Source organism: Mercenaria mercenaria, chromosome 3 (genome assembly GCF_021730395.1).
Source record: "Mercenaria mercenaria strain notata chromosome 3, MADL_Memer_1, whole genome shotgun sequence".
In the NCBI taxonomy this organism is placed as follows: Eukaryota; Metazoa; Mollusca; class Bivalvia; order Venerida; family Veneridae; genus Mercenaria; species Mercenaria mercenaria.
This window is the reverse complement of record NC_069363.1, coordinates 68,272,728-68,286,831: the sequence shown is the minus strand read 5'-3', so window position 1 is coordinate 68,286,831 and position 14,104 is coordinate 68,272,728. Positions and strand designations below refer to the sequence as shown.

General features: G+C 37.2%; 1 protein-coding gene across 2 annotated transcripts in view; it reads right to left on the bottom strand.

Moving 5' to 3' along the window:
* Window positions 1-4,606: 4,606 nt before the first annotated feature.
* The window catches only part of LOC123524470 (protein phosphatase 1G-like), a 194,055-nt gene continuing 184,557 nt past the window's right edge, over window positions 4,607-14,104 (bottom strand). For both annotated transcript variants that reach the window (XM_045302684.2, XM_053538840.1), the window contains exon 11: window positions 4,607-7,981. In XM_045302684.2, coding sequence (XP_045158619.2) covers window positions 7,778-7,981 — 204 coding nt within the window. In that variant the 3' untranslated portion in view covers window positions 4,607-7,777. The remainder of the gene's footprint in view (window positions 7,982-14,104) is intronic.

The following is a 14,104-nucleotide window of genomic DNA, read 5'->3' as shown; positions in this document are numbered from 1 at the left end:
ATTCAACATGATTAGTTTTCTCTTGAATAAGTCCAATGGTAAGCACAACTGAATAAATTAAACAAACCAGAGCTCCGCCAAGCGGGGCAATATAAGCCCAAAGGGTTACATCAGAGGATGGCAGCAAAATTTAAAGAACTTGACTGTTGAAGACGAAAGGGCAGGAACAACAAAGGGAAGAAATTCAAACAAAAATTCTAAGTCCACAAAAAAATCCTTACCAGGTACAGGTATGTTAAAATACACCTAAAAATTGGAGGTACCATCCATGTTGTACCACAGAACAGTGGTCTCAGTTTTTCCCTACGGCCAATAATAAAAAAGTTTCAAAATAAGCTATTTATATTAACATAAAAGGGAAGTAATTAAAAAAAAAAATTACTGTATGTGAACAAAAAAGGGATCTGCCAAATAAAAACAAGAGCACTGCAATGCAGAGCAATATACACAAAGCAAAGTCATATATGACCTTTGACCGCTAAGTGTGACCCTGACCTTGAAGCGAGTCATCTGAAACATGTGCTCTGCATGTCGTCTCGGTGTGGTGAACATTTGTGCCAAGTTTCTTTGAAATTCTTCAAGCAGTTCAAGAGTCACAGAGCGGACACGGAACAAACTGATATGACCTTTGACACCCAAGTGTGACCTTGACCTTGAAACGAGACATCCAAAACATGCGCTATGCACGTCAGCTCAGTGTGGTGAACATTTGTGTAAAGTTTCTTTGAAATCCTTCAAGGGGTTCAAGAGTTACAGAGCGGACACAAAATTGCTAACGGACGGACAGACAGACGGACACCGGGGGTATAACATAATACGTCCCTTCGGGCATATAATAAAAGAAGACAAAGTCTACTATTAAAATGTTTGTAAAAAATTTCCAAGGAAAAGAATGTTCCCTAACTTCACCAGGACATGACCGTGATATTTTAAAACCTCTCCCAAGTTCACAAATCTGAATTTTAGAACAATTCACCAGTCTGAACTGGAGAAAATAATCCTGAAATTAGTCTACACTTGTCCTTTCCATTTATTCCTTTGTACTTGTAAAAGTATGTTGTGCCAAGTTATCTGAATATCCATTCATAAAAGTAAACAAGAGTGCTAGAATGTCACAATATATGCCCGTTACAGCATATTTTTTTTCACTAGCACCTGTATTTGCAAATGGAATTTTAATTTTGTGGTTGTTTAGTAATTTTTGTAATTCTATTGTTTTTCTAAGTCCACAAAAAAAATCCTTACCAGGTAGAGATACCTTAAAATACACCTAAAATTTGTAAGTAACATCTATGTTGTACCACAGAAAAGTGGTCTTGGTTTTTCCTTATGGTCAATTATAAAAAAGTTACAATATAAGTTATTTATAGTAACAACTAAGGGAAGTTAATCTAACAAGAGGGCCATGATGGCCCTATATCGCTCACCTGTTATCATTGCACTTGAGGACAAGAAGGTCCTCAGAAAAAATATCTAAGTCCAAAGGACAGGAACAACAAAGGGAAGAAATTTAACCAAAAAGAAAAAAAAATTCTTACAAGACATAGATATGTCACAATACACCTAAAAATTGGCGGTACCATCCATGTTGTACCACAGAAAAGTGGTCTCGGTTTTTCCCTATGGTCAATAATAAACAAGAGGACCATGATGGTCCTGAATCGCTCACCTCTTCCCACATGATCCAGTTTTGAGTATGACGTCATTTTTTCTATTATTTGACATAGTGACCTAGTTTTTGAGCTCATGTGACCCAGTTTTGAACCTGACCTAGATATTATCAAGATAAAAATTCTGACCAATTTTCATGAAGATCCATTGAAAATATGGTCTCTAGAGAGGTCACAAGGTTTTTCTATTATTTGACCTATTGACCTAGTTTTTTAAGGCACGTGACCCAGTTTCAAACCTGACCTAGATATCATCAAGGTGAACATTCTGACCAATTTTCATGAAGATCCATTCAAGGGTATGGCCTCTAGAGAGGTCACAAGGTTTTTCTATTTCAAGACCTACTGACCTAGTTTTTGATCGCAGTTGACCCAGTTTCAAACTTGACCTAGATATCATCAAGATAAACATTCAGACCAACTTTCATACAGATCCCATGAAAAATATGGCCTCTAGAGAGGTCACGTTTTTTCATTATTTGACCTACTGACCTACTTTTTGATGGCACGTGACCCAGTTTCGAACTTGACCTAGATATCATCAAGATGAACATTCTGACCAATTTTTATGGAGATCCATTCACAAGTATGGCCTCTAAAGAGGTCACAAGTTTTTTCTATTTTTAGACCTACTGACCTAGTTTTTGTCGGCACATGACCCAGTTTCGAACTTGACCTAGATATCATCAAGATGAACATTCAGACCAACTTTCATGAAGATTCATTGAAAAATATGGCCTTTAGAGAGGTCACAAGGTTTTTCTATTATTTGACCTACTGACCTAGTTTTAAAGGCACGTGACCCACTTTCAAACCTGACCTAGATATCATCAAGATGAACATTCAGACCAACTTTCATACAGATCCCATGGAAAATATGGCCTCTAGAGAGGTCACAAGGTTTTTCTATTATTTGACCTACTGACCTAGTTTTTGAAGGCACTTGACCCACTTTCGAACTTGACTTCATCAAGGTGAACATTCTGACCAACTTTCATACAGATCCCATGAAAAATATGGCCTTTAGAGAGGTCACAAGGTTTTTCTATTATTTGACCTACTGACCTAGTTTTTGATGGCACGTGACCCAGTTTCGAACTTGACCTAGATATCATCAAGGTGAACGTTCTGACCAATTTTCATGAAGATCTTTTTATATGTATGGCCTCTAGAAAGGTCACAAGGTTTTTCTATTTTTAGACCTACTGACCTAGTTTTTGAAGGCACGTGACCCAGTTTCGAACTTGACCTAGATATCATCAAGGTGAACATTCTGACCAATTTTCATGAAGATCCATTGAAAATTATGGCCTCTAGAGAGGTCACAAGGTTTTTCTATTTTTAGACCTACTGACCTAGTTTTTGACGGCACATGACCCAGTTTCGAACTTGACCTAGAATTTACCAAGATAAACATTCTGACCCATTTTCATAAAGATCCCATGAAAAATGTGACCTCTAGAGATGTCACAAGGAAAAGTTTACGCACGGACGGACGCACGCACGGACGACGGACACTGCGCAATCACAAAAGCTCACCTTGTCACTTCGTGACAGGTGAGCTAAAAATAAAAACAAAAAGAAGAAAAAAATCCAAAAAAACAACAACAAAAAAACTCTTAAGTCCACACCAAAATCCTTACTAGACAGAGATAGGTCATTTATTTATTTGGGTTTTACAGTGCACCAACACAGTATAGGTTATAAACAGGACTACAAATTTTGGTTCCAAATCTCATTTACATCAAAATAAAAACAGAAGGTCAAAATACACCTCAAAATTGGATGTAACATACATGTTGTACTACAGAAAAGTGGTCTCGATTTTTCCCTACGACTAGTAATGAAAAAGTTACAATATAAGCTATTTATAGTGAAAACAAAGGGAAGTAATTCTAAAGAAGGGACCTGCGCATGACACTCCATCTCATGATGGTGTACAATTGAGCCAAGTTACATCAAAATCCCTCCATACATGAAGAAGAAATGCTCCTGACAGTCATTCTTGTATCTGACCTTTGGCCTCCGAGTGACCTTGACCTTAGACCTAGGGATCTGGTTCTTGCGTATGACACTCCGTCTCGTGGTGGTGAACATTTGTGCCAAAATCCCTCCATGCATGAAGAAGAGATGCTCCAGACAAAGTTTTCATTCTTGTATCCTTTGACCTCTGTGACCTTGACCTTAGACCTAGGGACATGGTTCTTGCGCATGACACTCCGTCTCATGATGGTGAACAACTGTGCCAAGTTTCATTAAAATGTCTGACTTTGCAACTGGTGCTAAGATGTAGTACATGCACTTTTGCACGGCAACCTTATAACATACACCTAAGCAACATGTCCTTATCAAGTTATGGTGACAATGCAAAATTAATGAGTTGGAATTTTAAACCACAAGACTTACATAAGTAGTGCTTTTTCACGAAGTTTTCTTGATCGACTTTGCGTCATAAGGAACAGAGGTAGAGGAAGTAAAATATTTTTAAAGGTATATGCAGTAACAACTTTTAAGTACTTTATGTGTATTTTTCACCAAGTCAAGGACCTTAAATCTGATCTGGTTGAGTGAAATCCCAAACAGAAAACCAGTTGTGCAACTTCACATGCTATGTACCAATCCCCTAATGTTTTATGACTCTACATCAAATACTTTTTGAGATACATGAAAAACAAATTTGTATCCCCTTTATGCATATTTTTGACAATCATGGGCCATAACTCTCACAGTGTCCGACAAATTTATAATTTTACTGGTAGCCCACTGGGCTACCAGAATTTTTTTTCTGGTAGCCCAGCATTTTCTTGTAGTTGCCCAGAAAATTAACCATGAAAGTACTAATTTGCTCTATCCGTACCCAACTTACTGAGATGTGAGAATAAGACTGGTCTTTAACAATATTTTGTTAATAACAGAAATCTAAAAACACAAAGATAAACATTTCATTGTCTTTAATCATAATATAGAGGTACAAGTTGAAGTTAATACAACATCTTATTAAAGAAACATTTTTACACAAGTATCTCTTAGTTTACAACTTAAAAGTCTTAAAATATTAAAATTATAAATTTCTGTCAGTACTGAGATCAACTTGAGTATTTATACTTTCTATACCGGTAATCACAAATAATTAGATGTTCACAAAATGTATTTAAATTGCAAGTCACTGTCAATATTCACAGGTGGCAGTATCATTGATTGGTAACCCCTTCCCCACCCTAAGACCCCTGATACAACCCAGAAAAAAATTCTGACATTCTCAGGTGTTCCTTAATATCCCCACCCTACAAGACCCCTGATACAACCCTGCAATTTTTTTTTTCAACTATCAAACTACTGTTTTGATAGTTGAATTTTTTTTTCAGGATTGTATCAGGGGTTTTGTAGAGCGGGAATATTAAGGAACATCTGAGAATGTCAGAATTTTTTTCAGGGTGGTATCAGGGGTCTTAGGGTGGGGAAGGGGTGACCAATCAATGATACTGCCACCTGTGTCAATATTGAGATCAACTTGAGTACTTGTACATTCTATAAACATTCTATAATCTCTAGTTAAATGTTCACATAATCATGAAATGGTATTGACCAAAGAAATCGGCATTATACAAAAGACTCGTGTAGTAAATTGACAGTTTTTATATTTTACGTGTTTTTCGCACATGCTGACAGACATGTTACTAATGACTCATTTTATGCTGGTTCCCAGCCTTTGAAATGTCGAAGCAGTGAAAGCGTGGTACCTATCATAGTCAGTCGTCGGTAATGTACGAGAGGATCCGATTGAATTTAGAGATTTTGACTGGTACATCAGTCATAATTAACTATCGTTAAATCGGTCGACTTTGATTAGTCGAGCAGAGACCAGTCCACGATAGTTTGCATATTTGATATTCCATGGTTCATACAGAATATCAGAGACAAAATTCAAGTACTTTTCAAGGACTTTTACAATTTTTCAAGCACTATTTTTTTTCAAAACCACGACCTAATCTGAACAACTTTTATTATGTAATGCAAAAATAAAACAACCATCACTTGTCACACCTTTGAAAATGACGTAATTCGATTATTAGATTGATGTAATTAACTATTTTGCTGAGGTTTATCACTATTCTTGTGATTTTTTAGCGCACTCCTACTAATGATACCTCAAAATTTTGTCACACGACGTACAAATACACTTCGTTCTGTCTGCTCTATAGGGCTTCAGCCACTGTTTATATTCGTCTTTTGTCTCCCGCTTACCTGAGTAAACATGTTTATTTTTCTTACTCATTTTAATTCATTGGAAACACTTGCAAATAGCTAAAAATTGCGAGTTATTATTCCCTGTACTTTTTTAAACGGAAACGGAAACATGCAAACGGTGATACAGTAGAAATAGCACTCTGTAAATAACGATAAAGTGTGGCCGTAGACCACAATAACAGCATACGAGTGACCCGATCCTGCAATTTCACGAATTTATTTTCATTTTCTCCGATTTATTTTAAGCCTTAAATTCTTTTTGCAAAGCAAAGTTACGGAAAGAATATTTTCAAGGAGTGAAAGGTCAAATTCAAGGAGTTTTTTTTTCAAAATTCAAGTACTTTTCCAGGTTTTTTAGGGGTTTTGTCATTTTCAAGGACTACCATCGAATTCAAGGACTTTTCAAGGCCTGTGCGAACCCTGTATTCGTAGGCGGAGACTGCTTCTGCAGCCACCGTTGAAATTATCGATAAATGGGTGGGGTTAAACTAATAGGACGGTTTATGACCCGTTAATCAGTACACATGGAAAGTTATTTATTGCAAGTTACAATCGAGTAAACGACCGGATGTTGATGATTTTGTTGGGGAGTTTTGTAAAATATACAATTACCGGGCTACTGATGCTTCAAATTTATGGCTGCCCGGCGGGCTTCCGCCAGTATTTTTTTGGTAGCCCGATGAAAATTTCTGGTAGCCCGCGGGCTTCGGGCAATTGATTTGTCGGACACTGTCTCATCTGCCTAATAGAAATTTGGATAAAATCCAAGTTGCACAACTTCACATGCTGAATAATATTCCTATGATGTTTCATGACCCTAGGTCAAATCCTTTTTGAGGTATGTGCAACACTGATGCATTTTTAATGCATATTTTTTTTACTAAGTCGTTTGGCTGAGTGATATATCTAAAAGAAAAACCAGATTCACAAGTTCACATGCTGAATAAGATTCCTGTAACATTTCGTAATACTGAGTCAAGTACCTTTTGAAATACATGTGACACAAACTTTTTTTTATGCATAGTTTTGACCAAGTCAAGGGCCATAACTGTAGTCTGGCTGTGTGAGATCCCAATTGAAACACCAGGTGCACAATTTCTCATGTTGAATAACAATCCTGTGAGGTTTGATGACTCTGAGTCAAATACTTTTTGAGACATGCACAACTTAATTTCAGACAGACAAGGGCAACTTCCTGTGCCCCCCAAATACAGGTACTTCTGATCAAACTGTCACATGGAACAGAAAATGCACAAACATTAGCCCCTAGCCAGCATATTTATCTGTAACACTATGTGACTATGTGTACTGTTCCCCTTAACATGGCATCAACTTCAGAAGAAAAGATGTAGAGAAAACAGAAGTAGAGCCACAAGAGTTTTTAATAGATACAAATTAGTACATGCACTAACATGTATTGACAGACTCAGTAAAGCATCATTCCCGTCATCTTCTCATCTACCTGCCACTGCAGTCCTTTTTTTAAATAAACCCTCAGATTCCAAATTCAGTGCTCAAGTTTGACTCACTTTGTTTATACAGCTCTGATTTATAGCACAAATAAGCAATCTACAAAATGTAATTAAATGAATTTTAAATAATTTTATTAAATCAAACAAACAGAAAGTTAGCATACATGTTGACCACAATTTCTTGACATACAAATTCAGTTCAGACTACAAAAATCATACAAAAAGTATGAAGACTTTGGGGAAACTTTACAACACTTCTGAATCTTAATAAATATTTAAATCTTTCCTTTCAATACCATGGACACCAGTAATAAACTAAACACATCCCTGTTAACAGATAAAAATAATATGATCACTAAATGCATAGTCAATTCTATTGTAGCATTATCATGTATCTGTTGACACAGACTCTTGATCTTCTAGTCGGGGACGTTTCTCTGGATGTGTATCCTCTGATGTTGATACATCTAGATTGTCACTGTCCCTTTTTAAGTTTTGCAAAGATTTATTAAACACAATAATTATACAGGTCATGTTGTCACAACCAGTACCATCTCCCATTGTGTTTGGAGCTAGACAAAAGTCAAACAGCTGAAAATAAATAGCATAGCAAGAATACAGAAAGTACAATCAGATCTGTACTTCATTAAGGCTATAAGTGAACATATTTTTTTTGTGTTTTCATAATCAGTATTTACAGACCAAAACTTGGACAAAATATAAGGTAAGCAACTCGCAGCCCTATTGTAAAGGGGCACAACCATCTGTAAACCTACTGAAATTGTCACATATCTAGTTTTTAAATGTGAAATTAGTCTGTTTTTCTTTTCTTATTTTAGCTCTAGCTGCCCCCAAGTGTAGTCAAGATGGACCAATTAAACAAACATGAGAAATCCAAGTATGGTAGAGATCCCTGAACAGGTCATGAGACAAAGTTGTTTAAAGCTCTTGGAGATCCTAATCAGGGTCTAGCAGAATTACTGGATCATACTCAAGAGTGGCCATACAAGGATGTTAAAGATCATGATCGGTCAGGTAGACAATGAGAAAGTTGATTTACCCAGGTGCCAGTTTTCCATATTTAGTAACAATGACCTTGACTACCCAAAATGAAACTAACAACAAGAGATCACAGAGTGATCTTGGCGCCCACCAATGTGCCATTTTTGAGTGTTCCAAATTTCTAGACTTGACCAGCTCAAGGTCAAATTTCATTTCCGTACACAACACTGTGCATGTGGTCCAAATTCAAAAGCTGTAGCTTGAGAAATGTGAAAGTAGGTCACTAGGTCAATCTTAAGGTCAAAGTTTGTTTCGGTACACAAAACTATGCAAGTGGTCTAAATTTGAAGGCTGTAGCTTGAGAAATGTAAAAGTAGGTCACTAGGTCAAAATCAAGGTCAAATTTTATTTTGGAATAAAAACTATGCATGTGGTCCAAATTTGAAGCCTGTACCTTCAAAAATGTGAAAGTAGGTCACTAGGTCAATGTAAAGGTCAAAGTTTGTTTTGGTATACAAAACTATGCATGTGGTCCAAATTTGAAGGCTGTAGCTTGAGAAATGTAAAAGTAGGTCACTAGGTCAAAATCAAGGTCAAATTTTTTTTTTGGAATACAAAACTATGCATGTGGTCCAAATTTGAAGCCTGTACCTTAAAAATGTGAAAGTAGGTCACTAGGTCAATGTAAAGGTCAAAGTTCATTTCAGTACACAAAACTACGCAAGTGGTCCAAATTTGAAGGCTGTAGCTTGAGAAATGTGAAAGTAGGTCACTAGGCCAAAATCAAGGTAAAATTACACTTCAGAACACAAATCTATGCATGTGGTCCAAATTCAAAGCCTGTACCTTCAAAAATGTGAAAGTAGGTCACTAGGTCAATGTCAAGGTCAAAGTTTTTTTCAGTACACAAAACTATGCATGTGGTCCAAATTTGAAGGCTGTAGCTTGAGAAATGTGAAAGTAGGTCACTAGGTCAAAATCAATGTCAAATTTAATTTTGAAACACAGAACTATGCATATGGTCCAAATTTGACGCCTGTACCTTCAAAAATGTGAAAGTAGGTCACTAGGTCAAAATCAAGGTCAAAGTTTTTTCCAGTGCACAAAACTATGCATGTGGTCCAAATTTGAAGGCTGTAGCTACAGAAATGTGAAAGTAGGTCACTAGGTCAAAATCAAGGTCAACTCATGTCAAGGTTCATCTTGCCACTCAAAAATATACATGTGGTCCAAATTTGAAGGCTGTAGCTACAGAAATGTGAAAGTAGGTCACTAGGTCAAAATCAAGGTCAACTCATGTCAAGGTTCATCTTGCCACTTAAAAATATACATGTAGTCCAAATTTGAATGTTGTAGTTATTGACAAGAACATTTTAAAAGCTTTTCCCTATACAAGTCTATATGAACCATGTGACCCCCGTGGCGGAGCCATTTTTGACCCTAGGGGCATAATTTGAACAAACTTGGTAGAGAACCACTAGATGATGCTACATTACAAGTATCAAAGCCCTAGGCTTTGTGGTTTGGACAAGAAGATTTTCAAGGTTTTTCCCTATATAAGTCTATGTAAACCATATGACCCCCAGGGCGGGGCCATATTTGACCCTAGGGGTATAATTTGCACAATCTTAGTTGAAGACCACTAGATGATGTCACATACAAAATATCAAAGCCCTAGGCCCTGTGGTTTTGGACAAGAGGTTATTCAAAGTTTTTCCCTATATAAGTCTATATAAACCATGTGACCCCCAGGGCGGGGCGATATTTGACCCCAGAGAAATAATTTGTATACTTTTGGTAGAGGACCACTAGATGATGCTTCAAACCAAATATCAAAGCCCTAGGCTCTGTGGTTTTGGACAAGAAGGTTTTCAAAGTTTTTCCCTATATAAATCTATGTAAAATATAGAAATAAACAAAGGGCCATAACTCACTCATAAATTGTTGAACCAGTCTGATTTTCAGGGGGACACAACTAGGGTACCAATACATCATTCTGACAAAGTTTGGTCAAAATCCCCCCAGTAGTTTCTGAGGAGATGCGATAACGAGAAATTGTTAACGGAAGGACGGAAGGACGGACGTCGGACCACGGACGCAGAGTGATTTGAATAGCCCACCATCTGATGATGGTGGGCTAAAAAGTTGATCTCAATGAAACATACCTGTTTACCAGGTTTGGTCTGCTTACCTTATTCCTAACTGAAGTTACTGTAAGAAAACCAATTGTCTATTTTTAGCAACAATGTTCTTGACCTTGACCTAAGCAACTCAAAATACATCTAAAACCATGGTCTACATGCAAGCTTCCTAGGCAAAACCCTATTCCTTAGTTTAGGTATTGAGCAGAAACAAATATTCTACTTTAAGTAACAGAAACCTTGACCATGACCCCAGTGACCAAAGCACATATCATACAACAGTTTCCAAGAAAGCTATATATGCACTAAGCTTAGTCATGATATCCCATCACAATAATGGATTTTAAATTTGCAAAGAAATGGCCTATATAGTATATAGTAAGCATTACATAAGTACTAAGGGCCGTAACACATGTGTGCCTGAAGCACTTTCACTGAATCTTGCACGGCTACATTTCCCCAGTAACATTTAACATTATTCCCATTTTTCATTAAAATCCTTCATACCATGTCTGAGATATGACTTTGTACAGGCAGAAAATGGAATAAAAGCACTATTTATGTAATATATATATGGGTATAAAGGGCTATAAATCTGTCTTAAACTTGCAGGGCCGCATTTCGTCACAGCATTTAACAATTTAAACATGTGATATTAAAATTTGAGATATGACTCCGAACAGGCAGAAAACTGACTGTTTTTGTACTATATGTAAGTACAAAGGGCCATAAATCTTGTCTTCCTTCTTTATAGCAGTTAACATTTCTATCATGTTTTATTGAAATCCTTACATCCATGTCTGAGATATGACTCCAGACAGTACAATGTCTGTACACAGGGCCATAACTCTTGTCTTACGCACACAATCTGACTGAAACTTGCAGGGTGGCATTTCCCAACAGCAGTTAATATTTCTACCATGTAAGTCTGCAAATTAAGTTGTGAAAACATCTTAATTCAAGAAAGGCCTAAATTGTCCACCTGTCATTTTGTAGTATTGCTGCATTATACCAGTATTATCAGAATGTTTTTCATGATGTAGGGGGGAAAATTGTCACTAGGTTCTTTTGTTTGTTTGTTTGTTTTGGGTTTAACGCCGTTTTTCAACAGTATTTCAGTCATGTAACGGCGGGCAGTTAACCTAACCAGTGTTCCTGGATTCTGTACCAGTACAAACCTGTTCTCCGCAAGTAACTGCCAACTTCCCCACATGAATCAGAGGTGGAGGACTAATGATTTCAGACACAATGTTGTTTATCAAATAATCACGGAGATCACTAGGTTCTGGTGAGTATTCAAAATTTTTTCTATTTTTAGCTCTGGCCAACCTTAAAAAGGGTGAAATAGAATCATTTTAAACAAAAACTAGAATGTGTCTGTAGGACACAGGGTGTGCCCCCACTGGTACATTTGTCACAAATAAGGGTAAATAATTCAAATGTTTGCAGTCTTAATGGGGTATAGCCTCAACAAACATTTTATGAAAATGATTCATTATTTAGGCCCTATACTTTTTGAGCTATGAGCATCACAAACAAAAAATCCACTATTTTGGCTATTTCAAGGGCTATAACTCTGTAATAAGAGCTAAGATTCTCAAGAAGAATGCCAAGTTAGCAAGGTCACATCATGTTAAAGACTCTAGCAAAGTTTCCTGAATTTACATCTAATACTTTTTGAGCTATGAACATAATTAGGTGAATAAGTGCATTTTTTTTACTATTTCAGGGGCCATAACTTTAAAAATAGGGGGTGGAGCCAACCAAAAAATTAGAGGGGTGCAAGTTTATATCATGATAAAGACTTATGCAAGTTTTCAACCATTTATATTAAATACTGTTTGAGCTAGGTGCGTCACAAGGTGAAAATGTACATTTTTGACTATTTCAGGGGCCATAACTCTAAAACTAGGGGGCGGACCCAAATGAAAAATAGGAGGTGCGCAATTTCATATCATTATTAAGACTCATGCAAGGTTTCATGAATCTATATCAAATACTTTTTGAGCTAGGCATGTCACAAGGTGAAAATGTGCATCTTTGACTATTTCAGGGGCCATAACTCTCAAATTAGGGGGCGGACCCAATGAAAAATAGGAGGTGCGCAAGTTTATATCATGATTAAGACTCATGCAAGGTTTCATGAATCTATATCAAATACTTTTTGAGCTAGGTGTGTCACAAGGTAAAAATGTGCATTTTTGACTATTTCAGGGGCCATAACTCTGAAAATAGGGGGCGGAGCCAGACGAAAAATAGGAGGTGCGCAAGTTTATATCACAATTAAGACTCATGCAAGGTTTCATGAATCTATATCAAACATTTTTTGAGCTAGGCGTGTCACAAGGTAAAAATGTGCATTTTTGACTATTTCAGGGGCCATAACTCTGAAAATAGGGGGCGGAGCCAGATGAAAAATAGGAGGTGCGCAAGTTCATATCATGATAAAGACTCATGCAAGGTTTAATCAATTTATATCAAATACTTTTCAAGCTAGGCGGGTCACAAACTTCAGATGGACGCACAGATAAGACCAAATCTATATGCCCCCACCACTCATTGGTGGTGGTGGTGGTGGTGGTGGGGGGGGGGGGGGGGCACAACAAATGGGCCCAAGAGTTGCTCACCTGAAGAGGACCTTATTTACCTGACCTTGCTTCTGACTACATTTGGTAACAAGAGCTGTCAGTGGACAGCACGCTCGACTATTCTCAGTGCTTGATAGTATAATATAAGCAATGAGTAAAACTTTAACATTACAATAAGCATATTCCAAGTCAAAAAGGGGCCATAATTCAGTCAAAATGCTTGATAGAGTTGCCTCCTCCTTTTTACAGACTGGGGTCATGATGGTAAACAAGTATGCAAAATATGAAAGCAATATCTCAATTGAATTTGAAAATATTTGGGGTGGTACGCAAAGTTTTAACATTTGTGTGACGCTCACGCTAACACCGACGCAGGGGCGAGTAGGATAGCTCCCCTATTCTTTGAATAGTCGAGCTAAAAATCCTTTACTTATTAAAACAAGAGCTCGCAGAACACAAAATGCCCTCCACCCCCCTTGATGCATTCAGTAATTGCACAAGGGACAGAAATTATTTGGTCACTGTGCACTGGACGTTTAATGTACTGACCTCAAATCAATAAGCATGGGTCATTTACCAGTCATAAGTGACCTTTGTATCAAATGTGCTCTTAGACCAAAGCATTCTCTAATTTGGCAAAAAAAGTTCTACTGTTCTGGGACAATGTGACCTTGACCTTTGACCCACTGACCTTACACTGACACTACAGACCAAGTTTGATAAAGATCCATTAAGAGTTCATGACAGGCTTTTCTATCTAAGCTCTACAGGCCCCCATTTAGATGCCCGTTTGAACAAGTTTGGAAGAGGACCTTAAAATGATGCTACAGACCAAGTTTAATGAAGATCCACTAAGAGTTTCATGAGAAGATGTCATTTAGTAATGCTACTAACAAACTTTGATGAAGATCCATCAAGCAGTTCATAAGAAGAAATCATTCTATTTTTAGCTCTAGTAGCCCCTACATGGGACCAAGCATCCC